Raw genomic sequence first — 25,655 nt, 5'->3', positions numbered from 1 at the left:
AGACACAGCCACCAGCACATAGCAACTTAAAGGGGTTGTCCCATCACAAGGATCCTATCTATATGTGAGATATATACAGAAAGATCCACCACACAAAAATTTGGATATTACCTAGTGTCAGACTAGCAGTTTACAGGTCCTGTAATCTGACACTAGAGTGGGACCATGTGTCTCAGAGGTGTGTTTCTGGTGGGACACTTATTGTAGTGCACCTCAGATAGCAAGAAGAAGGGAGGTCCTACTCTCCATATTGATGCATGTCCCTTATGATTACAGGTACAGTGATTAATTGCTGCAGCCATGTTGTTGTTATATTCTCATATTGTATTGTTCAGTATATGTTGATACAGTCACTGATGTTAGGAATGACTGAGAACTTGATGCTAATGTATAACTACTAGATAGTATGTAAGGACACTTATTGTAGTGCACCTCAGATAGCAAGAAGAAGGGAGGTCCTACTCTCCATATTGATGCATGTCCCTTATGATTACAGATAAAGTGAATAAAGAATATAAACCCCCCCCCAACCACACCAGTGTTAGTTCATTAGGTGTGCAACAAAAATGGCGACGAGGATGGGATTGAGTGACAATTCATAGAAGATACAGAGCAGAATTCACTCAATAAGAGATAGAAAAGAACCAATTGTAAAGTGCAGCCATCTCAGTGATATCCTGTGAGTGTCCCCTCAGTGAGATCCTGCCCAGCAGACTGACAATGGATGTGGAGAGCTGTATTAATAACATTAGTGAGTCCTTGCTGCATCTAACATTTGATGAACTGGGTGCTGTTAGCAAATATCTTAAAGTGCCAGGGGAGCAAATCTCCAAAGCCAGAACCTGCAGGCACCTGCTGAATGCCATCAATAAACTGCTTGATGAAGTGGGAGAAACAGAGGATGAAGATGTTACCTGTCTGTTCCTCCAAAAGTGCAAACAGTTCATTACAGATCTGCATTCAGAGGCAGAGGTCGGGGCACAGGCAAAAGAGACTAAGACCCAGACTCAATTGGAAGATTTAAAGGCACAGTACCTTACTTTGCAGAAAGCATTCCAGGAATCTAGCAAACTGTTAGAAAAAGCCCTTGTTTCTGAGACATCAAGTCAAACAAAGCAAGAGGTGTCAGAGAGAGAGACGTACTGCAGGACTTCTCCACAGAACATGTGGCCAGAAATGACAATACGGAAAGACTTTAAAATTAGTGGTCAAATTGGTGAAAGAGGTCAAAAAGACAAACTGTCTTACACAAATCTCATGCACCAGATAGACATGGGACTGCAAAAGGGCTACAGTGAATTAGAAGTGATTGAGGCAGTAGTTAAAGCAATAAGCCCCGGCCTGAGTATAAGAAATATGTTAGAGATGAAAAGTGATCTAACACTGCCACAGCTGAAGACTATCCTAAAAGGACACTACAAGGAGGAGAGCAACTCAGACTTATACCACCGGCTGGTAAATATCTCGCAAGACAGCAAAGAATCTCCTCAAAATTTCCTCTTCAGGGCTATAGAACTAAAGGACAGACTTCTCTTTGCCTCTAGAGAAGTGGGAGCAGAGGAAAAATTTGAAACGGATTTGATTCAAAGGAAATTCCTGAGATCAGTAGGAACAGGACTGCTCAGTGAACACATTAAATTCCAATTGAAACCTTATTTGGATGATCCCACTGTCACTGATGACGTATTAATAAAGAAAATGAATGAAGCTGCCAGTTGGGAACAAGAGAGGGAACAGAAATTAAAGAAGTACTCTTCCAGCAAAATCAGCAAACTTGGCGAAATGCAGGCTGGTACCACACAACAAGGATTACTTACAAAAGTAGAGTCATCTACAACTCAAACCGCCCCACCTACGCTAAAATCAAAGAAAGTTCCACCTTCAGGAGATACAGAAGTGACAAACTGGGAGGAGGCTGTGAAAGAACTGAGGAATGAGATGTCAGAATTGAAAAAGTTACTTAAGACTTCTCAAGAACCAAGATTGGTTTCATCCCAAGTAACTTCCAGAAATAAGCAGAATCCAATTTGTGAGGCCTGCAAGACATCAAATCAAGGTCATACATGTCGCCACTGCTACAAATGTGGTAAAGAAGGACATTATGCTAGGGGATGTTGTGCACCCAGATCTGCACAGTTAAAAGACAGGAGGTTGCTGATGAGGGACAATCAGTAATCTGTGCCAAGCCCCAGTCCCAACCAAAGAAAGTACCATCTTCAGGTATGGAAGCCAAAGAAAATCTGCTACATACTTATTTCCAAAATGTATGTGATCGTATCCAACAACTGGAGCTTCAACAGAACAATATACAGCAAGTCACTTCTAGGAAGTGCACGACAACTAACTTACAGATGAGTGAAAGTGTGTCGAGAGGCCAAAGAAAACTCATCAATTTAATAGGAAAAAGGTGTATGGTCCTATGTAAACTAAATGGGGTTCCTCTTCAGGCATTATGGGACACTGGAGCTCAAGCAAGTATCATCAATGAAAGTTGGCGGCAGCAGTACCTTCCTCAAACAGAAGTAAGGGCAGTGGAAGAATTACTAGGCTCTGAACCATTATGCGGGAGAGCGGTAAACAAGACCGAAATTCCTTTCATTGGTTGGATAGAAGTAACCTTTCAGCTGTCCTCTGGTAATGACAACATAGAACTTCTGGTGCCTTTTCTAGTATCCAGTGACAATAATGTAGCTGAAGAGCCAATCATTGGATATAATGTGATTGAGGAAGTCATCCTGAGAAAAATCCCTTCATCATCTTTGGTGAGTACACTGGCTGCATCATTTTCACTGCCGACAAGAAGAGCAGAGATGGTGGTAAAAGCCGTCCAAGTGAGCCAAGCAGAAACATTTGTGAAGGAGGTAAGAACTGGAGTACGTCGTACCATTATTCCTGCAGGTACTATAATGGGTGTCAAGTGTGGTGTCCATGTGGGACCTCATAAGAAGAACCAGGAAAAGCTCTTTGTGCCAAGTAACACTGCACAGTTACCAGAGGGAATATATACAGATGAGACAGTTGTGATTGTACCTTATGACAACTATGCTCGGGTAACCATTCCAGTAATGAACCCCACTAAACATGATATTGTACTGGATCCAAAAACCGTGTTGGGTCACTTGGAAACAGTCAAAGCGGTATATCCAGCTTGCATAAAACCTGTTCAAGTTTCTTCTCTGACTGCAAACATACAAACAGTGGAAAATGTTGACAAAGCAGAGGGTGAAGTGTCTTCAGTTAAAGAGGAATGGGATCCTCCGGTTCCTACGTATCATCTTGATGCAGACGAACAGTGCATAGTAAGGCAGATGTTAAGAGAAGAATGTCATGCCTTCTCCAGAGATGAGTCTGATGTTGGATGTATTCCATCACTCCAATTAAAGATTAATCTAAAAGACACCACCCCCGTTAAAAAGACATATACTTCGGTGCCAAAACCGCTTCATAACGAAGTGAAGGAGTACCTACAAGACCTGATAAATAGAGGATGGATTAGAAAGTCAAAATCATCCTACTCTTCTCCTATAGTATGTGTAAGAAAACGAGATGGTAGCCTGAGACTCTGCTGTGATTATAGAGAACTAAACCAGAAGTCAGTTCCTGACCGTCATCCTATACCGAGAATCCAAGATATGCTGAATAGTTTGTCAGGAAGTTCATGGTTTTCTGTGCTTGATCAAGGGAAAGCCTATCACCAAGGATTTATGGAAGAATCCAGTAGGCCTTTGACAGCCTTTATAACACCTTGGGGATTATATGAATGGATCCGTATTCCTTTTGGGCTCAGCTCAGCTCCAGCGGAATTTCAGAGAAGCATGGAAGAATGCTTGGAAGGACTGAGAGACAGTATCTGTCAACCATATCTTGATGACAACCTGGTTCACAGTAAGTCTTTCACTGAACATGTGGAACATGTACGGACTGTGCTTCAGCGCTACCAACAGCATGGAATCAAGCTAACACCGAAGAAATGTGAGCTGTTCAAAAGACAAGTCCGGTTCCTAGGTAAGAGTGTCTCTGCTGATGGCTATACTATGGATCCAGCAGAAATTGCTCCAGTAATGGCTTTGAAAAACAAACCTCCATCTACAGTGGGAGAGCTTAGAAAAATACTAGGTTTTCTGTCTTACTACCGGACATATATTCAAAATTTCTCCCGGATTGCCGCTCCACTGTATGATCTACTGTCGGTAGGGCCTTGTTCACCATCACCCACACAAAAGAAAGCAAAGAGAGATAGATCCAAACAGAAGGAAAAAAGTCAACTTCCTGCACATCAGCCCATCAATTGGACTGCCCATCATCAAGAAATCCTGGAGAGACTGATTGATTTGTTAGTTAAGCCACCAGTGATGGGATATCCAGACTTCAACATCCCATTCATACTGCACTGTGATGCGTCTCAGGAAGGACTTGGTGCTGTCCTATATCAAAGGCAAAATGGCAAGTTGAGAGTTATTGGTTATGGCTCAAGAACTCTTACTGCAGCAGAGAAAAACTACCATTTGCACTCGGGGAAACTTGAGTTTTTGGCAATGAAATGGGCAATATGTGACCGTTTTAGAGACTACTTGTACTATAGTCCATCATTTGTTGTATATACAGACAACAATCCACTTACCTATGTTCTCACTACAGCAAAATTAAATGCGACTGGCCATAGATGGGTGTCAGAACTCGCAGACTTCAATTTTAGCATTAAATACCGCCCAGGGAAAGCAAATGCAGACGCTGATGGATTGTCAAGAATGCCACTAGATCCTGACCAGTATATGAAGGAATGTTCCCAAGAAATCAGCATGGAAGCTATTGGTAGCACTGTCCAAGCAGTTCAGATACAAGAGGAGGAACATATGCCATGGTGGTGCCCTGTAACTGTAGAAAGTGCGGCTGGAGAAGCTGAACGAAGCCTCAGAGCAAGCATTAACCAGCTCCCAAAAGAAACTATCAGAAAAGCACAAGAAGAAGACAAGATCATTGGGAGACTGCTACACTACAAACATCAAAATAGATTTCCGGCTAAGAAGGAGAGACAAACAGAACCACCAGCTGTAACTGCCTTATTCAGAGAATGGTCTAAGTTATACCTCAATTCAGATGGTATTCTTTATAGGAAGACTAGCCATAACTTACAATTAGTCCTGCCAAAAGTCTACCATAGGACAGTATTCAAAGAACTCCATGAGCAAATGGGACACTTAGGAGTAGAAAGAACTGTCAATCTTGTTAGAGAACGCGTTTTCTGGCCATACATGCAGAAGGATATTGAGCATTATGTCACCAGAGAATGCAAGTGTCTAAAAGACAAACGTCCCAATAAACCAACTAGAGCACCATTGAACAACATTGTCTCCACCTATCCTTTTGAAATGGTATCGATTGATTTTCTGCATCTGGAAAAATGCAAAGGAGGATATGAGTACATCCTTGTTGTAATGGATCATTTTACAAGGTTTGCACAGGCATATGCTACCACAAACAAGTCTGGTAAGACTGCAGCAGACAAGATATTTAATGATTTTGCTCTAAAGTTTGGCTTTCCAACAAAATTACACCATGATCTGGGAAGAGAATTTGAAAATCAGTTATTTGCAAGACTTGGGAAATACTGCAGAATTCAGAATTCTCATACAACTCCATATCACCCAGAGGGTAATGGACAGGTTGAACGTTTTAATCGTACATTGTTGTCAATGTTGAGAACTCTTACAGAGGAGGAAAAGCAAGACTGGAAGAACTCTTTGTCAAAAGTTGTCCACGCTTACAATTGTACTAAAAGTGAAGCAACAGGGTATTCACCTTTCTACCTATTGTATGGTCGATCACCAAGACTTCCAATTGACATAATGTTTGACACTCCAGTATCAGAGAAATACAAAACTTACGCGGATTATGTTACAGTCTGGAAAAAGAGAATGGCAGAAGCTTATAAAATAGCTTCAGAAACAGCAAAGAAGTCAGCATGTAAAAGCAAGGAATACTATGATCAAAAAAGTCATGGTGCTGAACTTACTCCAGGAAGTCGAGTTCTAGTGAAGAACTTACATGAGAAAGGAGGACCAGGAAAACTTCGCTCCTATTGGGAAGATAAGATTTATGTTGTCGTGAGAAGAAAACACGAAAACAGTCCAGTGTATGAGGTAAAACCAGAGTCAGGTGGCAACAGATCAAGGATTTTGCACCGTAATCTGTTATTATCTTGTGACTATCTTCCAGATGTACAGCAGACTGCTGAATTGTTAGGCCAAGAGAGATCCTCCAAAGCAAAGCGACCAAAACCAACATCACATGTAGGATATGAAACTGATAGTGTTGATGAAGAAGATGAAATGTGTTCATTAAGTTCACCTACAACAGATAACTATACAACACAAGGCAGTAAACTTAATCCTGACGCAGCAGAATTTGAACCACAAAATTCATCAGAGATCTTGGCATCACCTGAAGGTCTACTGTCAGAGTCAGAAAAGTCATCAGAGGAATCTGCAACAACTCCAGAGGAAGAAGTATGGATGGAGAAATCTGAATCAACAGACCCAGAAACAGATGAAGAAACAGAAACTTCAGGACAACAGACTTTGAAAAGATCTTCTGTTGCGAGAGAAAGGCGAAGGCCGGTTACACTTACTTATGATACCATGGGAGAACCAAGTAGGGTACCAAGAAGTTTTCATGCTAAACAGGTAGTGAACACCATTGGCCAAGAGAAACAACCTGAATGGTACCTACCACCAGCATATTTTCTGGAGAACTGTGAGCAGATATAAAGACTATTTACCTTCAAAGCAATTGCACTGTTACGTTTACAATTAGTTTGTTTATTTGGCAATATTTCTAGTTGTTTAGCGATAGAAACTGTGAGGTTACAAGGTCATATGGTCGTATTTAATGCAAAAATTAGACCTGACCAATCTCCACCTCATAAAATGAGGTTCAGATATTGTAGTAGCATTGTTATGCATGGTGGTCCAATACTACTGAGAACCAGTGCTAACATTGGCTCTTCTAGGTCTCTTAGCTAGCAACGGACCTAGAAGTAACTTGTGACATTTTATAGGAACATATGTTACAATGAGGCATTGACCTCTATTGGAGATATCACCACCAATTGATTGTTCTCAATTACTAAAGTACCTTAAGACAACCCACATAATTGTGGAAATGCGGAATGTCGAGGACGACATTAATTTAGTGGGGAAGAATGTGAGATATATACAGAAAGATCCACCACACAAAAATTTGGATATTACCTAGTGTCAGACTAGCAGTTTACAGGTCCTGTAATCTGACACTAGAGTGGGACCATGTGTCTCAGAGGTGTGTTTCTGGTGGGACACTTATTGTAGTGCACCTCAGATAGCAAGAAGAAGGGAGGTCCTACTCTCCATATTGATGCATGTCCCTTATGATTACAGGTACAGTGATTAATTGCTGCAGCCATGTTGTTGTTATATTCTCATATTGTATTGTTCAGTATATGTTGATACAGTCACTGATGTTAGGAATGACTGAGAACTTGATGCTAATGTATAACTACTAGATAGTATGTAAGGACACTTATTGTAGTGCACCTCAGATAGCAAGAAGAAGGGAGGTCCTACTCTCCATATTGATGCATGTCCCTTATGATTACAGATAAAGTGAATAAAGAATATAAACCCCCCCCAACCACACCAGTGTTAGTTCATTAGGTGTGCAACATATACTGCTTGATAATGTGAATGTAAGACTTTTCCTAAATACACTGCTTCAGCAAAACTGCTTTGTTTGTCCACTATCTTACTTTATTCATTTCTCTGTTGACACAGCCCTGACTTATCTGGTCAAAAGTCAAGTGATGTATCTGCTGCTCTCAGCGGGGGAGGGGGAGAGGCTATGTGCACGGGAGCGAGCCTGGGGGGGGTAGTTTACACTTTGGGGGAAGGGGCCGCCAATACAGACCCGGCATCCGCTGTAATAGAGAGGCGGATGCCGGGGAGTGTTAGATGCCGGCACAGGTGCCTGCAACATCGCTACGCTCCTGCCCTGCATGAAGCCAGCAGCGGCAGGAGCGATGCTGCTATTCAGGAGGGGAGGGGGGGCGGAGGAGCAGAATAGCAGCTTCGCTCCTGCCGCTGCTGGCTTCATGCAGGGCAGGAGCGTAGCGATGTTGCAGGCACCTGTGCTGGCATCTAACACTCCCCGGCATCCGCCTCTCTATTACAGCGGATGCCGGGTCTAAATTGCATTGTGAAGGCTGTACGTCCGATGCCTAGCTGCATCAGGAGCGCAAACGCAGGGCCAGCGGCATAGACACGGCTTCTTCTCGCCGCTGGCTTTGCATATGTAACCCCGCCCACCAATGACACAACAAAGCCGGAAGAAAGAAGAATTTACAGCATCGAAGACTGGTGAGTATGCGACATGGGAATACCCTTTAATATCAAGTACTTGACCTCTTCATTTTGGTGACAGGACCTCCATATATTACACAATAATGGTCTATCCTTACAGACCATAAAGCATATGTCACGGAAATCCCTGTGGCTCAGCACTTCTGTCTGTCTCCATAAGCAGCAGCAAAAGAGAGATAGCATGGTATAAGGTTATGTTCACACTACTGTTATTAATGTCCGTTGCTGTCTGCCATCATAGGATGACAGCAACTGACATTAACTGTTGCAGAGTAAAAAAGGTAAAAAAAAATAAGACAGAAGAAAACTTCCATCATGTTTTTTTCACATTGGGGTGAATGCAGATGGACCCCCCATTGGAGAGGGCTAGGTCTGCATCTGCCATTTAATGATCTGTGACAATGAAAGGAACAGAAATTAAATAACGGTAATTTGAACCTACCCTTACTCTGTAGTACACTATCTGGTGGAATATGATAAAATTATTTTTGGATGGGACTAATACAGAAACTGGGGAGGTGTTTGAAGGTACAGCAGGACCCCACAGACATCTATAGGTCCCATATTACAGATCCCTTCCATTTGGGACATGGCACATGGGAAGAATATGCAAATCTGACTTCCATGATGTAATTATGAAGCCAGTGCCTCAAGAATGCACACCAATAGAGGGCGCTCACTGAGAATGTGCAAGTCTATGTTCCATGATGTAATTAGGAAGACAGAGTCTCAGTCAAGCAAACCAATAGAGGGCACTCCCTTTAACATCATGTCGACCTTCTCAGAGGCCTTTGTTTGCAATGATGTTGGGATTTTACCAGGTACAGTCTCTCAGCCAAGGACAGCTGTTTCGATGTTCTTGCATCTCATCAGCTTGGCGCAGAGAGGACTGACCTGACAGAGGTGAGAGGCTTAGACAGGGTTGAGGGGATAGCATCACCCCATAGGGAGAGAACCACCATTTGGGTGTGTGGAGTCTTATTAAGCCATGAGTGCTCCACTGTGCGAAGGAACATGGGAAGAATATGCAAATCTGACTTCCGTGATGTAATTAAGAAACCAGTGTTTCAAGAATGCACACCAATAGAGGGCGCTCACTGAGAATGTGCAAGTCTATCTTCCATGATGTAATTAGGAAGACAGAGTCTCAGTCAAGCAAACCAATAGAGGGCACTCCCTTTAACATCATGCCGACCTTCTCAGAGGCCGTAATATACTGGTATATATATATGCCCTAAATGGGATTCAGACACCTAGGACAATATTGATTAAAATACAACTGCATGAAGGTAACTCACAAGGCAAGGTCAGCAGCCAAATACACCATTCAGTTCCCAAGTAGCCCAATATAGCGATGTCTTTCAGCCTGCTCATAATTTCCATTTGTGGTTTTGGGAAATAAATACACTAAAATCATATTGAAAAACCTACCAGGCCATTGTGGAAAGAATACAACTGGTCGTAGCTACTAGAGTTTACTTGACTGATTCATAGACCTTTTGCTGTTCAACCAAAATTCTCAAACCAACATACCAAACACTTCTATTAATGGAAGTCTACTCAAGGTACACCAGACCTCCATACACTTTGATCAGATGACAGGTTCCATGGTCTACAGCTGTCTGAGGTCATTGACAAATATCTCCTCCCATCTGCCATCTACCGTTAGTGAAACAATGTGTTAGCAACCATCCAAACCGATCCTCTGGATGGGGGCAATCTCTGCAGAGGTCTAATATATATCGATCTTGGTTAGGGACCTTCTTCTCCATCACATGAAAATGCCATAACCAGACATATGAAGAAAGATCATCCAAAGAGGGCAGTTCTTCAAAATCTCATTTAAAAGGAGGATGCGCTGAAGATAAGTGGATCACAAGGTGTGCTGCTGCGATCAGCTGTAAACCAAGGAGAAAGCGTCCACTTCCTTTGCAGTACTACCACAGGGGAACACAGGGTGTTAGACAGTTCCCACTAAAATGTAGGGTTGTCCAAGCAATCTATGGTCATTCTTGATTCTTGAGTGAGAAACGTTCTTTTTTAAGTTGATCTCTTCTCTGGCTACCACAAACGAGTTTCTTAAGAGATTCTTTCTATTGCACAAGACAATGGGGCCCCATAACAGGGACATATTTGGAAGCTGTTGAATCACTTTTACAAGTTACTGCTATTAGGTTTATAAACAATTTATTGCTGAACGACTCCCTTTAAAGTGACCAACCCCTTTAAGAATCGAGCAACAGCATTTGTGAGATACTTCTTGCTGTGGCCTGATTTCCTCTCTGAGCTTATTTGTGCAGCCCTTAAAAGCTGCAACTAGTCATACACATGAGATATCTGGCGGACAGATCTGTTTCACCAAGCTCCTTTATACATATGCACATCTGGCTTATGTACCGAATAGGGGAGAGGAGAACGTTGCTGTCAGAGATGTCTAGCAGCTGCTTATCTTTCAATGAACAAAAAGCTGAAATCCAGGATCTGCTGTTAGGGTGTTTGGGTTAATCTTCTTGGACAGCAACGCTAGGTGGAACCCATAGTGGCCATACGCAGAGTCCCTGCCCATTCGGATTGGTGTCTAACATTTGCTATTGTTTCCCAGATGTATTTTACTGTGCTTTCTTTGGAGGCACCTCAAACAAGGGCAGAACATTGGTTGCAATGAGGAGTTGCGCCTTGGGAGGAATTCTGGAGGGATATCACGGGGTATGTCCCTGTGCTGCATTACATTGTCTTGTGCCAGGGCGAATGTGCTCTATAAAAGAGACTTCACACCTTTCTGGGCATTCGAGTATGGTCAGTTTGTTTGGTTCTGTGCAGTCACCCCAACACTGGAGTTTGAACCCTCTGAGAGGGTCAGGAGAGTATATACAAAAGAGGAGTCATTGGAAACCGTTGATATCAGTGGGTTCCTCGAGCATACATCTAGTGTGTATGGCCAGCTGAGATCCAAACCACTGCCATCCAACAAGGCCTTAGTACAAAGTATATGATCCAATGTGCGAGAGTTGGAACGGGGCAGCCACTCTTTATACTAATACTTAATGTCTGGCTGCTATTTCCGTGTTGTACATGATGTACAATGTACCAGAGCACAGACAGCACTGAGAATCCGGTATCATTAAATGCTCTTCTGTTAACTCTCACCTTGCCAGTTTGATCCGGCTCTATATCGCCATTGTGTGTTAGCCCCATCGGTAAGAAGCCAGGCTGCTCATATAGTTTATGATGGAAAATCTATAAATAATGAATTTATAAGGGTAAAAATAAAAAACATACTACAATCATTACCGCGTGTACAGTATAATGAGCTCCTTTAAGCAGTGACTGGGAAAGTCGCCAACAATTCTTGTGGGATGTTCAATATATCACCATTAACCCTGAACAAATGGAAGACTGTGTCTTGTAATCTTCTAAAGAAATAGCTGAACTGGGAGGGGCATTATATTCTTTCTAATATAAACACAGACATGTCCCCCTCCTTCCTAAAAGATATTTATCCACCTATTCCTCGTGCGGGTTTGTCAGCATTCTCATACAGTCATCGATGTGCAAGGAAATCATTCTGCTAAATGTGCACACTGCCTTCCTGATATCCGCACATTTACTGAATAGAACTACTGGATGTGTATTAGGTATTACGCCTGGACCCCATGTGGTGTAAATGCAACAGTCTGGTCACATATTGCAGAAAAATACGCAGTGTAAATGCTGCAATTTCCAAAACCGTCACGTTTTTGGAAATCACAGCATGTCGATTATACCTACGGAAATGCCAGCGGTTTCCCTATAAGGAAAACTTTGCGGACTTTCTGTGAAAAGCGCTGCTGGAAAAACCGCATTGTGGCTTCACCTCGGCGTTGCGCTACGGCCCGCTACATGGAGCCATAGCCTTAAATGGTTTCCTGGGTTTTAATGGCCTAACCTTTTAGGATTTTTAGTTAAGAATAATTTTTCCCTTGCTGTAATGGAATTCATTTTATACTGCTGTCTTATGCACAGCACAGGTCATCAGTGCATGATCTGTTGGGGTCCGAGACCTAGACCATACACAGATCAGCTCTTCTAGCAGCCTCCAGGTGCTGTAAACTGCTGACCAGTATGACAAATCAATCTGGGGCTGGAAAACCCCTTTAACTGAGGCCTTGGCAGGTTTACACGTACTGAATATAAACAGTGAAATACGAGAGTGAGTGAAAAATTATCCAGACTCCGGTTATATTAAAACTTCTGCTGGCCGCTTTCCATACACGTTTGCCATCTTCCCAGTCACTCCTGTGCAGGTCTGAACGAGTTACATCAGCTCACTTGTAAGTGTGGTGCGGGAAACGTTGTTGCCCCACTTGTGATCTGAACAAAAGAAGAGCGCGTGTCTGGTGCCGATATTTAGTGCGTCAAATGGAGGAAGCGTTTTATCATAAAGAAGGGTTATGAATTCATAGTGCAGTTCAAGGAAGATCTCACAAGTGTCAGCCAAGAAGAAGGTGCCGGACGTCCAACCACGACTAATAATAACATTGGGTGTGCATGTGGACTGATTGTGACAGATAGATTAGTAACAGTGAATTATCTGAAAGAAGCCCTAGGTGGACAAAGATTGACATCTGATAAAGGGGTGTGGACAGCGGCACATTTTAGACTTGCTGATCAATCGCCAAATTTTTTAATGAGCAAATTTGAGCATTTGTCAGCAGATAGTAGACAGATATAATATCATAATGATATATTTGCCTTTTCTGAAAGTTGATTAAAATCAATCCTATAGTCAGAGAACGAGTACATTTTGACTCACCCTCATATATGGGGAAGGACAGAGCAGCAGCCTGAGCCAGACGAGGAAGGAAATGGATTTCAGGCAAAAGTTGGTATTAAAGGGGTTGTCCCATAACAAGGATCCTATCTATGCTGCTTGTTAATGTGGATGTAAGACTTTTCCTAAATACACTGCTTCAGCAAAACTGCTTTGTTTGTCCACTATCTTAATTTAGTCACTTCATTGTTGACACTGCGTTTCTATGGCCCTTGGGATTATCTGCTCATTTCCCAAGTTACATAGCTGCCTGCTCTCAGAGGGGAGGAAGGAGGGTCTAAGTGCACGGGAGCGAGCCTGTGTCTGTAGCTGTTCCTGTGTCTGCACCACACATGTGACCTAGCTTCCTGCTCTCAGATAAAGGAGGGGGGGAAATGAGTGCTGCTTTCTTATATAAAACAGTCTAAATCCTAGCGGATAGAAGGACCTGGTCCCTCTGCTCACTAGGATTTAGCTTTCTTATACAGAGCAGGCTAAAAGCTAGTGGTCAGAAGGATTTGGTCCCTTAGCCCACTAGGATTTAGCTGACTCTATATAGAACAAGCTAAATCCAAGTGTTATAGGACCTTTGATGACATTACAGGCCCTTCAGACGTCCCATAGCATCACGCTATGTGGTGGGCGGAGCTACACACTAATTTGGGGGGTGGAGCTAAACTGGAGGTAGTCGGACAGTGTGGCTTTGCATATGAAATCCCGCCCACCAATTGACCAGGAAGAAAGAAGTCTGCAGCAGCGAAGACTGGTGAGCAAGGGACATGGGAATACCCCTTTAATATAGCAATCGACTGAAAGCTTAACTTATCTCTGGAAATCTCCTTTAGACTGAGGTCCCACATTGTGGAAATGCAGTTATTTTTGTTGCAGGTTTTTTGAGCCAAACCTAGTAGTGTCTACAAAAGGTATAGGAAATATATAGGACGTTCTTATACTTCTTCATTCTTTCCAAAAAACTCAGCAAAATCTCCAACAAAAAAAAGCTTCATTTCCGCAATGTGGGGCCTTAGCCATAATCTCCCCAAGAACATGCATACTCAGCTGAGCTGTCCATGCATGTTTATTTCAATCAGGAGACAAACTTATCTTCTTTGATCGATAGAAATTCCACTTGTCCAAGATTTGCTGACATTGATGTTGATATCCTTAGCACATGATATTAATATGGAGGATTTTTCTCCATATAAACAGGCACTAAATGGCTGACAGAAGAACAAACACTGATTTGTCAGCTAATGCCATCCTCCATGCCGGCTTTCTTATTGTCGGCTGCACATCTCCCCATGAAAATATTGGATATGCTGCTGACAATAGTGAAAATGACTGGCATGCAGAAGTTGTACGATCGGCACAAAATGTCAGCAAACACAGTGACTTCATTGGAACTGGATGACCCTCTAATGTTTATGAGGTTCCTGACTCTCCCTGGTGCCAGATGTTGAAGAACACAATGACTGGACAGTTGGATATCAATATGTCTGATCCTTTTGTTCTCAGGGGAGATAAGTCACCAGGCAGCAGCTTATTCGTTTCTCCCATATAGAACACATGCATGCTCAGCCAAACCAAGCCAAGCATGTATACTAGGAAATAGACAGATGTTATCTGAACAAGAATTTAGCTTACAGCAAGCAGCCTTAGGGCCTATTCACACAACTAAGGGCTCGTTCACATCTGCGCCCGGTCTCCGTTCATACAGGTTTCCGTTTCCTGCACAAAACAGAGGCAGGAGATGGAGATGGAGATTCATTTGAATGGGTTTGAAAGGTGTCCGGCCATGAGCGCCGGTGAGCATTTTATGCCCCCCGCCGTGAAACCGTTTTTTAAAAAACCGGACACAGAGTCGGACATGCAGTACTCTGTGTCCGGTTTAAAGAAAACGGTTTTGCGGCGGAGAGCATAAAACACTCACCGGCGCTCTAGGCCAGACCCGGGATTGTAGGGTTATAGGTTGGACTTGATGGACTGAAGTCTTCATCCAACCTCATCTACTATGTACGGTAACTATGTGACTGTTTGTTATCTGTGGACAAGCTCTACTTTTTCAGATTAGTCCCACTGGTCCATTCTCACAGTCTTGATCCTTCTATTGGTGTGAAAGGTCTGGGAAAAAGACAGACCTCCAAATGCTAACAAAAGCCAGATATTTCTTGAAAAGTTGATCCAACATGTTTGATTGTTCTTGGATGCGATAGGTTGATGTAGCTAAAAAGTCAATTCCCATCAATGAACCCCAGACCAGGTCACAGATCACGACAGAGATTGATCAGTGATTTATTGTTTGCATTTGCAACACTGTCGTCCGAAACAACAACTTTTACAGTTTTACAGAATACAGTCATCTAATGTATGGCCTGTCTAATGGAGCGAGCTAAAAAAGATCCAAAGAGCAAGACCCGATGGACATAAACAGCAGGTAAGCATTACCCATAGACATTCTTGGATTTGAGTATATGTTATAGCCCACAATTGGTCATCTTGTGTTTTTACCTTCAATCTTTTGGGGAAGTTTACAGCATAGTAAGTATAGCACATTCCACGACTTCCAGCACCCACCATCAGGACGGTTATACATTTCACGTCTCCTACATCAGGTCTTGGCTGACAAAAGAAAGAAAATGTTAATTGATGTAAGTAACATAGAACATAGTCATACACCAACTACATGGACATGTAAATATCATGGGATGATGTGAACGTTTCCATTCACTCACAGTTAGAAGATTATTGGTGCAGGCACAATCAGCTGATACACAGAGAATGGAGCAGGAAGCAGACAGCACCATTCCATGTGCAGTGGCCAAACTGAGTCACTGCAGCTTAGCTCCTAGCCAAGTGAATGGAAATTGATCTGTAGTAACCTGGTCTGGCCACTACGCAGAGACCAAAGGATAGAGTATCAATAATTTTGCCCAGAAAAAGCCTTTTAAAGAAGCAATTTCCTTTTGTTTATCCATTTATCCATTTCAAAAGCAATATTTTTTTTATTTTTCCATCAACACACCCATTTTTTCAATTTTAGATGCCAAAATTTTGTGGAACATAATGGGTGAAATTTACCAAAATTTCACATTAGATTTCGGACATAAAATTGCCACAATTTTTGACAATCAGTTGTTTGCCCCCATAATAAGTCGGTTTGTCTTTTTTTCACCCCACTTGCCACTTTTGTAGAGTGAAGAGCATGCTGGGGATCAAGGGGGGCCAGGGTGAGGACATCTTGGACCAACAGATTTAATATAATTCATGGCAGAAACCAGATGTGAGTTATACCTGAAATTAATGCCAGTCCCAATTTTTGTAAATTTTTCAGCTTAAAAGTAACGTAGCTTTTTTTCAGGTTTTGTTATGTTTTACTATATTCTAAGATCCATCACTCTCTAATATTTTCATATATATGACAAATAAGTGTTGGCTTGTTTTCTCATTATACCGTGTATAAGCCGACCCGAATATAAGCCGAGGCCCCTAATTTTACCACAAAAAATGGGAAATCTTATTGACTCGAGTATAAGCCGAGGGGGGGAAATGCAGCAGCTACTGGAAAAATTTCAAAAATTAAAATGGTTGGAGTTTTTGGGTGCAGTAGGTGCTGGGGAAGGGGAGGGGGTGTTTTGGTTGTCTGTCTGCCCCTTCCCTGAGCTTGAGGACTGGGTTTTTTCCTCCACTTGGAATTCAGTCTGGCTGAATATAGGGTATCTGCAGTGCTCCTATTAACCCCTTCCTGACAGAACAGGAGCACTGCAGATACCCTATATTTAGTAGACCGGGCACTTTCAGACACAGGGATACCTAATGTGTATGTGTATCACAGTCATTTTCTAATTTTATATGTATTCTAGGGAATGGAGTGATTTAGAACTTTTATTTTATTATATTTTTTTAAAGCTTATTTTTTTCTTTCCCACTATTTTATGGGAGATTCTATACATTACTATTGTGGCTGGTCATAGACCCCCTCACAAAAAAAAAATAATAATAATTTTTTTTTTTTTCTTGCTTAACTCAAGTATAAGCCGAGGGGGGGCTTTTTCAGGACAAAAACTGTGCTGAAATACTCGGCTTATACTCGAGTATATACAGTAAATTATATTTATTATTTCTTAATTGTATTTATTTAGACATGTTTCTTAGGGTATGCTCACATGACGGAAAGCTTTTGCGCCGTGTGAAGTCTCCGCACGGGATGTCGATGCAGGACATCAGCATTCCGTTGTGGCATCCCGCTCCTGATTAGGCCCGAATGAATAGGAGTTCATCTCAAGCCGTGACTGAGCCCACAGCAAGATAGGGCATGTCGCTTCTTTTTTCCGCTAGCTAGCGGGGAAAAAAAGCGAGCGGCTTCCATTGAAGTGAATGGGAACCTTTTTTGCAGGCGGATTTTGAGTGCAGTGTGAACATACCATTAATTTATTTTACAAGTATTTTTTAAAACTTTGTTTTGACTCTACAAGCTTCATGACTTGTACAATATACTGCAATACCTTTGTACATCAGTATACTGTACATTGTAGCAGAAGCCTATTAGGCCTTATTTCTGGCTCGACCTAACAGACATTCATGTATGAGAGCCCCGAGGCCATGAGAAGGCCTCCTGACTGGCATATTAAGCGCTTGATTTCCCAGAAGGGCGAAGACGCTGGCAAGTAAATAAGAAAAGGCCCTTTTCCCCTCTGTCTAAATACAATCATCATTATTGATCATTGCAACTAATGGGCAAATCTGTCTGAATTATCTCCAACTGAGAGCCAGGTGAAAGTGCACGGAAGGAATAAGAACCCTATTCACATGAATGATACTGTACTGGATTGGATTTTCAGCTTGGGATCAAATTAAACTATTTCTATACATACCGTGTCAAAGTCATACAATTCAGTGGGGTCCTAAAACAGGGAGACATAATTCAGAATTAGATATATTGTACAGAAAACTAATACATTTCGAAACAAAAAATTGTCAAGGTAAGCTCACCCTTCAGAAGAAATGTCCATTAAGTCCATATAACGTTACCTAGGTGCACGACCCTTCCTCCCGACTCCACGGAGCAGTGTTTCCAATGACATACAAAAAAGATGCGGTTCCGCAACACTGAGGTACGTATAAAATAAGTTTTATTCCATCAGATTAAAAATAGGTCGGAGTGACCATCCAGACAGAGCGCTGGTTACATAGACAAGTGCAAAAAGACTAGAAAAAGTGAAGAAACAACATGCTGCCACAGGTCTGTTTCGGGGTTAAATATGCCCCTTAATCATAGCCATATTTTTAATCTGATGGAATAAAACTTATTTTATACGTACCTCAGTGTTGCGGACCCGCATCTTTTTTGTATGTCATTGAAAACTAATACATATTCACAGGGTATACAGTATACATAGATCAGACCCCCCCCTGCCAAATTAGAGATACCAGATCAGCACCCCTCCTCTGTTTACAGACACCAGACCTCCCTCTATGCGGACCCCAAACCAGAATATTCATATACTCACCTCCATTCGTGTGTTTACCTCCACTTCATCCGCAGCACATTGTTCTATAATTGATAAGTATGCTTTAAGAGGATTTCTTTCATGCCCTTGTTCACAATGTGAGCATTTAAAGGGAGTCTGTCAGCAGTAAATTGTTTATATAATTAATCACAGTACAGTTTCCAAATATACCGGTGTTAAACAGCTTTACAGCGCCATTATCATGTATGCCAATGTTTTATTCATATACAACTGAGGAGAAAAGTGCTTTTGGTCTTGGTCTCAGGTCCAGAATCTTGAGCAAAGCACGTTTCCCTTAATTTCCATAATAAACGTTAATTTGCATTAAACTGGGTCTCCAAAGCTGAATAATAGAGACATATCTGGAAACTGTAGAATCACCTCTACAAGGTCCCACAATTAGTTTTATAAGCCATTTACTGATGACAGACTCCCATACCCCCTAAAAGTCACATCAATTTGTAAAATCCTCCCAAAATTGTCACTTTTTTATTACAGATTTTGAATGTACGACTCAAATATATAATACCGGCACGCAAAGCAGTTAACCCTTTAGCAATCTAACACATTAAGGTATACGTACGATGTCCCTCTATTTGAATATACTACATTAACTATAATAGACATCACAATGTGACAAAATAATTAACATATCAAACAAAAGAGCCTTGATCACAAGAGCTTACAATCTATGAGGAAATAGGGCCACACAAGAAGTAAAGGGTTTGTTTGGTAGAATGGTCCAGCCATATATTAATAAAAAAGGTCTTATATCTGTGAACATCCAGATATTAAGTGCATGGAGTGCAGGGTAACTTTTGGATGGAGGGGTAAGGTTCTGAGGAATAGAGTAGGAAATATAGCTTAGCACAGTGATGGTGAACCTTGTAAGACCAATAATTTATTGCAAAGTGGCAATATGGCAATTATATCTTAAAGGGGCTCTATCAGCAAATTCATGCTGATAGAGTCCCACATATGCGTGAATAGCCTTTAAAAAGGCTATTCAGGCACCGCTAAAGTTATATTAAACTACCCCACCCCCCCGCTTTAAAGTAATACCCTAAAAAAGAATGTGATCTACTTACCGAACGTGCACGTTGGGCGGGCATTCGGGGTGCACCGTCTTTAAAAAGGCTATTCAGGCAACGTAAAAGTTATATTAAACTACCCCCCCGTTTTAAAATAAAACCCTAAAAGTTTGTCATCGCGCCTACACACGCATGCCGGGCCGCAGCTTTAAAGCAGGAGCTGAGCTCACAGCTCCTGCTTTAATCGCTTATGTATTTAGCTCATCGGCGTCCGACGGATGCCGATGAGCTGAAATCGGGACAGGCAAGTGCTGGGGCGGGCAAGTGCTGGGGGGCCCCCAGAGGCTCTGTGGGCCCTGGCACTTACCCGACTATGCCGTGCGCTGACGCCGGCCCTGAATACTGATGTTTTGTTTTAGAAAAAAAAAACAACTCATACTGTAATATCTATTGTTTTAAAAGAAAAACAAAATAAGACCTCATTCACAAGACTGTAGCCATGTTTGTGGGCAGCATTTCTGCCCTATTTTTTTTTGCAGTTTGAAACGCCAGACCTCAAAAAACAGAATGTGTGCACAGCCCCACTGAAATGAACGTGAAACACATACACATTAGGTATCCCTGTGTCTGAAAGTGCCCGGTCTACTGAATATAGGGGATCTGCAGTGCTCCTGTTCCGTTGGGAAAGGAGTTAATAGGAGTACTGCATATTCCCTATATTCAGCCAGGCTGAATTCCAAGTGGGGGAAAAAAAAACTCAGTCCTCAAGCTCAGGGAAGGGGCAGACAGACAACCAAAACACCCCCTCCCCTTCCCCAGCAACTACTGCACCAAAAACTCCGACCATTTTAATTTTTGAAATTTTCCAGTAGCTGCTGCATTTCCCCCCCTCGGCTTATACTCGAGTCAATAAGTTTTCCCAGTTTTTTGTGGTAAAATTAGGGGCCTTGGCTTATATTCGGGTCGGCTTATACTCGAGTATATACGGTAAGTTATGTTGTTGTTTTTTTCATTAACAAGGGAAATGTCTACTTTTACTTTTTATTTCTATAAAACCACTTAGATGCTACAGTCAGCAATTAAATGTCAAGTATTCTCTATGATTGAATATTGGGAGGGGGGGGTTATATCCTGAACAAAAGACCATGGTACCCCCTTCCATGGAGAGATTTGAGATCACAGAGATAGGAGAATGAAGAATCATTCTCCTGGTCCCCTACACATTGGTTGAAGTGCAAGCTGTGGGTATATGCAGCTCCACTTCATTCAGTGATATCTCGGCATCTACTGGGTATACAAACATGTTCTTATGTGTAAGCCAACTTGTGGCTTTAAAACAAGTTCTGTGGGCGGAAATGCGTTGTTGATGCTAGAGGTCAGAGGAGAATGGCCAGACTGGTTCGAGCTGATAGAAAGGCAACAGTGACTCAAATAGCCACCCGTTACAACCAAGGTAGCCAGAAGAGCATCTCTGAACGCACAGTACGTCCAACTTTGAGGCAGATGGGCTACAGCAGCAGAAGACCACACCGGGTGCCACTCCTTTCAGCTAAGAACAGGAAACTGAGGCTACAATTTGCACAAGCTCATCGAAATTGGACAATTGAAGATTGGAAAAACGTTGCCTGATCTGATGAGTCTCGATTTCTGCTGCGACATTCGGATGGTGGGGTCAGAATTTGGCGTCAACAACATGAAAGCATGGATCCATCCTGCCTTGTATCAACGGTACAGGCTGGTGGTGGTGGTGTCATGGTGTGGGGAATATTTTCTTGGCACTCTTTGGGCCCCTTGGTACCAATTGAGCATCGTTGATCTGAACATCTGATGGCTACTTTCAGCAGGATAATGCGCCATGTCATAAAGCTGGAATCATCTCAGACTGGTTTCTTGAACATGACAATGAGTTCACTGTACTCCAATGGCCTCCACAGTCACCAGATCTCAATCCAATAGAGCATCTTTGGGATGTGGTGGAACGGGAGATTCGCATCATGGATGTGCAGCCGACAAATCTGCGGCAACTGTGTGATGCCATCATGTCAATATGGACCAAAATCTCTGAGGAATGCTTCCAGCACCTTGTTGAATCTATGCCACGAAGAATTGAGGCAGTTCTGAAGGCAAAAGGGGGTCCAACCCGTTACTAGCATGGTGTACCTAATAAAGTGGCCGGTGAGTGTATATGGATTTGTGGTTGCTGATGACGGACATGTTATTTGTGGTTTGGTGATCAGTATTTGCAGACAGTGAAACAACTGCACGTGGACTGCAACACAGATGTGAACCTAGACTGAGTAGGTCATCTAAAAAGTACATTTGAAATAACAGCATCTTAAAGAAGAAAGCCCAATGGATTTTTAGACTTAGTGCTCATTCACTTGACAGGCTTCTTTGGCCACCTACTAGCTATTGGGTTAATGGACTGCCTGGGTTGTGTGCAGTCTGTGGTTAATCCATCCTTTTTCTTTTCCTTACTATACTTAACAATGTCTGTGTTTCAATTTATATTCACCCTATAGGGTCCACTAGGTTTCATACGAAAGCGCTACATTAGCAGTATACCTCACTGTTGTTCAGATGAGGGGATGTTCATAAAAAATCCAAAGCCTCTATAAGGCTAATTGCACACGACTATGTGATTGAACGGGACAGATGACACATGGATGTCATCTGTGTGCCCCCCCCCCCCCCCCCTGGCCTGGACTGTTGGCCCGCACGCTGATCCGTGTAGTACACGGTCATGTATGTGGACTGACAGTAATGAATGGGTCAGTGTGCTATCTTTTAAGAACCCGGATAGCACACTGAACTCGCACATACTCATCTGCAAGGAGCCTTATTAAGATGCTGAAGTTTCTGGGATCTTTTTGGTTTGCATTGTCACAGTTATTTACAACCTGACCAGCACAGTGCAGACACATTACAATAGACACTGAATGTATAACATTGACCATCACCTCCCTCCTCATGATTTGTCAGCCTGTGCAGTGGCCATTAGCTTTCCCATGAAGATTTATAACCCTCCCCCCCCACTCCTCAGATTAGGGAGGATAAACTAAAATGCCAAGGAAGTTGTAAGTATTTGTTCAATGTACTTACAGACTCAGGCAGCAATGTGGTCAAGTGAGGAAAGAACTTTCTCCCCGACATGGCGGCTCCGTCTGTGTGCAGCTGTGCGGCTTAGTGAAGTAGCAAGGAGAAGTCCTGCTCCTCAGATTAGCACTTCCTTCTGAAGAGTAAGGAGCAGGGCTTCCTCCTTCTCTGCCGTGTGTCCCATCCAGAAAAGACACCAAATAGTATGTACCATTGCAGGGCAAAGTACTTAGTACTTTTGGGGTTTGGGGCCATGGGCAGTTGATATATGTCATTGGGCTTTTCAGACCTGGTGAGAGGTCCTCTTTCAATGGTGTCTGCCACCACCTCCAACTGCCACCACCATGTTACAGAGCACATTACAGTGTTACACAATATATCTCCAATATGTATGTCACTTTTGTAGAAATGGAAAAAAACTACTTTGAAGTCTTATGCAAATAAGGCAGGAGGTGCACTGGGGGAGGGTCTGAAGCCATGGGAGCACTGCTCTTGCCGCTCAAGTAGGATTGGGTGATGTCACATTAGAGGGACGATCAATTCTCACTGCATGGGGTGGCACAGACAGGAGATGGTAGGGGTCTGAGTGGCAGGAGTAGTGCTCCATGAAGCTGAAGTATCACCCTCAGTGCGTCAACTTCCTCATTTGTATAAGACTTCAAAGCTGTTTTTCCCAAAACCCACAAACATCAGAACGATATGTTGTTTATCACGGTAATGTGCTCTGTAACATGGCAGGGGCAGCTGAATTCTCCACGTTCCTTAGACATCCCGGTTTTCGTCCATATGCTAATTAGTTTTCTCGCTGCACTGGGGGAGGTCCCCAGTACTGAAACAGCACTAGGGAAGAAGAAGCAGTGGCGGCAAACAAGAAGAAGGCAGCGCTGGATAGTTTTCTTGAAGCACTGGGGACACCCCCTGTGCTATTTGAATGATGGGGACCGCCCCCAGTGCTGCGAGAAAACTCATTAGCATATGGACGAAAAACAGGATATCTAAGGAATGGCGGCATGGAGAAGGCATCTAAAGGTAGGGGAAGAATAGCCTTTCTTAAGGCTATTCCAACGTGGGTTTAACTTAAAAACAGGATTCTAATGATAGAATCCCTTTAAAGAGTAGTTTGCATTTTATTGAATTTCCAAGGTAAAAATTATTTTGTAAACCACAACTTCAGGATGACGAGTCGAAATTAAAGAATGTATTACAAAGATGCAGTCTAAAGTGAACCCTCTCAACAGCAGGTTGTGCAGATGAAGCCAAAAGGATGGTCCTATTTAGCCACAGAAAGTTGTTTGTTCCAAAGCTGTGATTTCCAGAAAATTGCATCTTTAACAACATCACCAATTCATTCAAGTCTCCCAAGAAGGCTGGTAATCCATGAGACAAATGCAAGAATGGACAGACTAATATGGAGGATCTCAATGAGTAATCACTTCAATACAGCAACTGGAAGTGTTCACCAGTTCAGCACAGAACAGGGTAAGGATCTTGACTTTGGATATGGGATGTCCCTCACTCCTACCTAAAACCACTCAAACTACGGTAAATAATGACTTTGGAATAAATGCATAAAACACTTTATTTTGGTTGTAAAAATGGCCACAGCTTTATTAAACTCACAGAAGTAAAATAATGACAGAAGGAGTCAGGTGAAGTGCTAGACCATTGGGATTCACGAATACTGTGAGATCCCCAGCTGTCTGACATACAGCACCCGGCCAGACAGAAATAAATAAATAAAGGGGGCAGCACGCTCCGGCTTGCAATTCTAGCAGAGCCAGTACACTTTAAGGGCACCAACGACCCTGTGCTTAACCACTGTGCCCGCCTCTGGATGACGTTACTATTACGACATCCTTCAGGCTGGCCATTTCTAAAGCTCAGCCTGTTCACCACCATGAGGTTTAACCTCCTCTATTAGTTAAAATAAGTCTACAATAACTTGCCTGCAACTTCCACCTGACTCCTCAACCGCCACAGAAGAGGCCATTTGACACCTTAAATGGACTCGACCGCCACCAAACTGAGTAGGAATGCACTAGCCTCTAGAAACCTTACATACTACAAGTCCCCATACTACCTGCCCGACAATACCAAGCTATGAATGTGGCTGAAAATGCAACAAAAGTGATCTGGCTGTAGTCAGAAACTAGTAAAGAGAAATAGACTATAACACTGAAATTGCCATAAATCAGTATACATGGGGATACCGCCATACCACAAACATGTAATTGCCAACCATATATGCACAGAAGTACCTACATCCCACTTATGAGGTGTGAGGTTCCACTTATGGTGGTAACTGTATACACATGATACAGATGTATATACCATGTACAAGATAACACCTCTTCAAGGAATACCTCTCCCACTAAAAACTAGAACTGTCGATTTACATACATTGGCAACCCTATACCCACTGATACTGCAAGGAAAGACATAGAGAGTATAAAGAAGGGAAGAGAGAAGTACTTGTGGTGCTGTGGCTTCTCCAGATACTACAGCAACCCCAGGGCACTTACTGGAGTGAAATAACCCTCCATTGTTGTTTGATGGGTCACAACCACATTAACAGCAAAACAAGCCATTGAATGATGCTTAGCATGATGAGAAGAAGCCCATGATCCGCTTGAGATACCGTAGTCTCTGAAGGCAGTGAGAAGGCTGTAATGTCATCTCTCAATCATTTTCAGAGCACTTGATGACCTTTACCCTTAGCCGCATGCACCGACCCAAGGGCACCAAGACTGAAAGTAGAAGCTGAAATTTTCGTCTTTGCTGGACATGGAACAGCACCATGCTGATGCTGCCCGTTCCGCAAGGAAGGGGGGGGGGGGGC

At 42.6% G+C, this 25,655-nt stretch overlaps 1 protein-coding gene across 2 annotated transcripts in view; it reads right to left on the bottom strand.

Annotated features, from left to right (window-relative positions):
* Window positions 1-25,655, bottom strand: part of LOC142210582 (putative oxidoreductase YteT) — a 141,989-nt gene that overhangs the window by 102,172 nt on the left and 14,162 nt on the right. For both annotated transcript variants that reach the window (XM_075279851.1, XM_075279853.1), the window contains exons 2-3: window positions 18,054-18,083; window positions 15,691-15,801 (exon numbers count right to left, since the gene is read on the bottom strand). In XM_075279851.1, the coding sequence (XP_075135952.1) occupies window positions 15,691-15,801; window positions 18,054-18,083 (141 nt within the window). The remainder of the gene's footprint in view (window positions 1-15,690; window positions 15,802-18,053; window positions 18,084-25,655) is intronic.

Source organism: Leptodactylus fuscus, chromosome 6 (genome assembly GCF_031893055.1).
Source record: "Leptodactylus fuscus isolate aLepFus1 chromosome 6, aLepFus1.hap2, whole genome shotgun sequence".
Classification (NCBI taxonomy): domain Eukaryota; kingdom Metazoa; phylum Chordata; class Amphibia; order Anura; family Leptodactylidae; genus Leptodactylus; species Leptodactylus fuscus.
The sequence above is the reverse complement of the archived record's forward strand: the minus strand, read 5'-3'. Positions and strand labels throughout refer to the sequence as shown.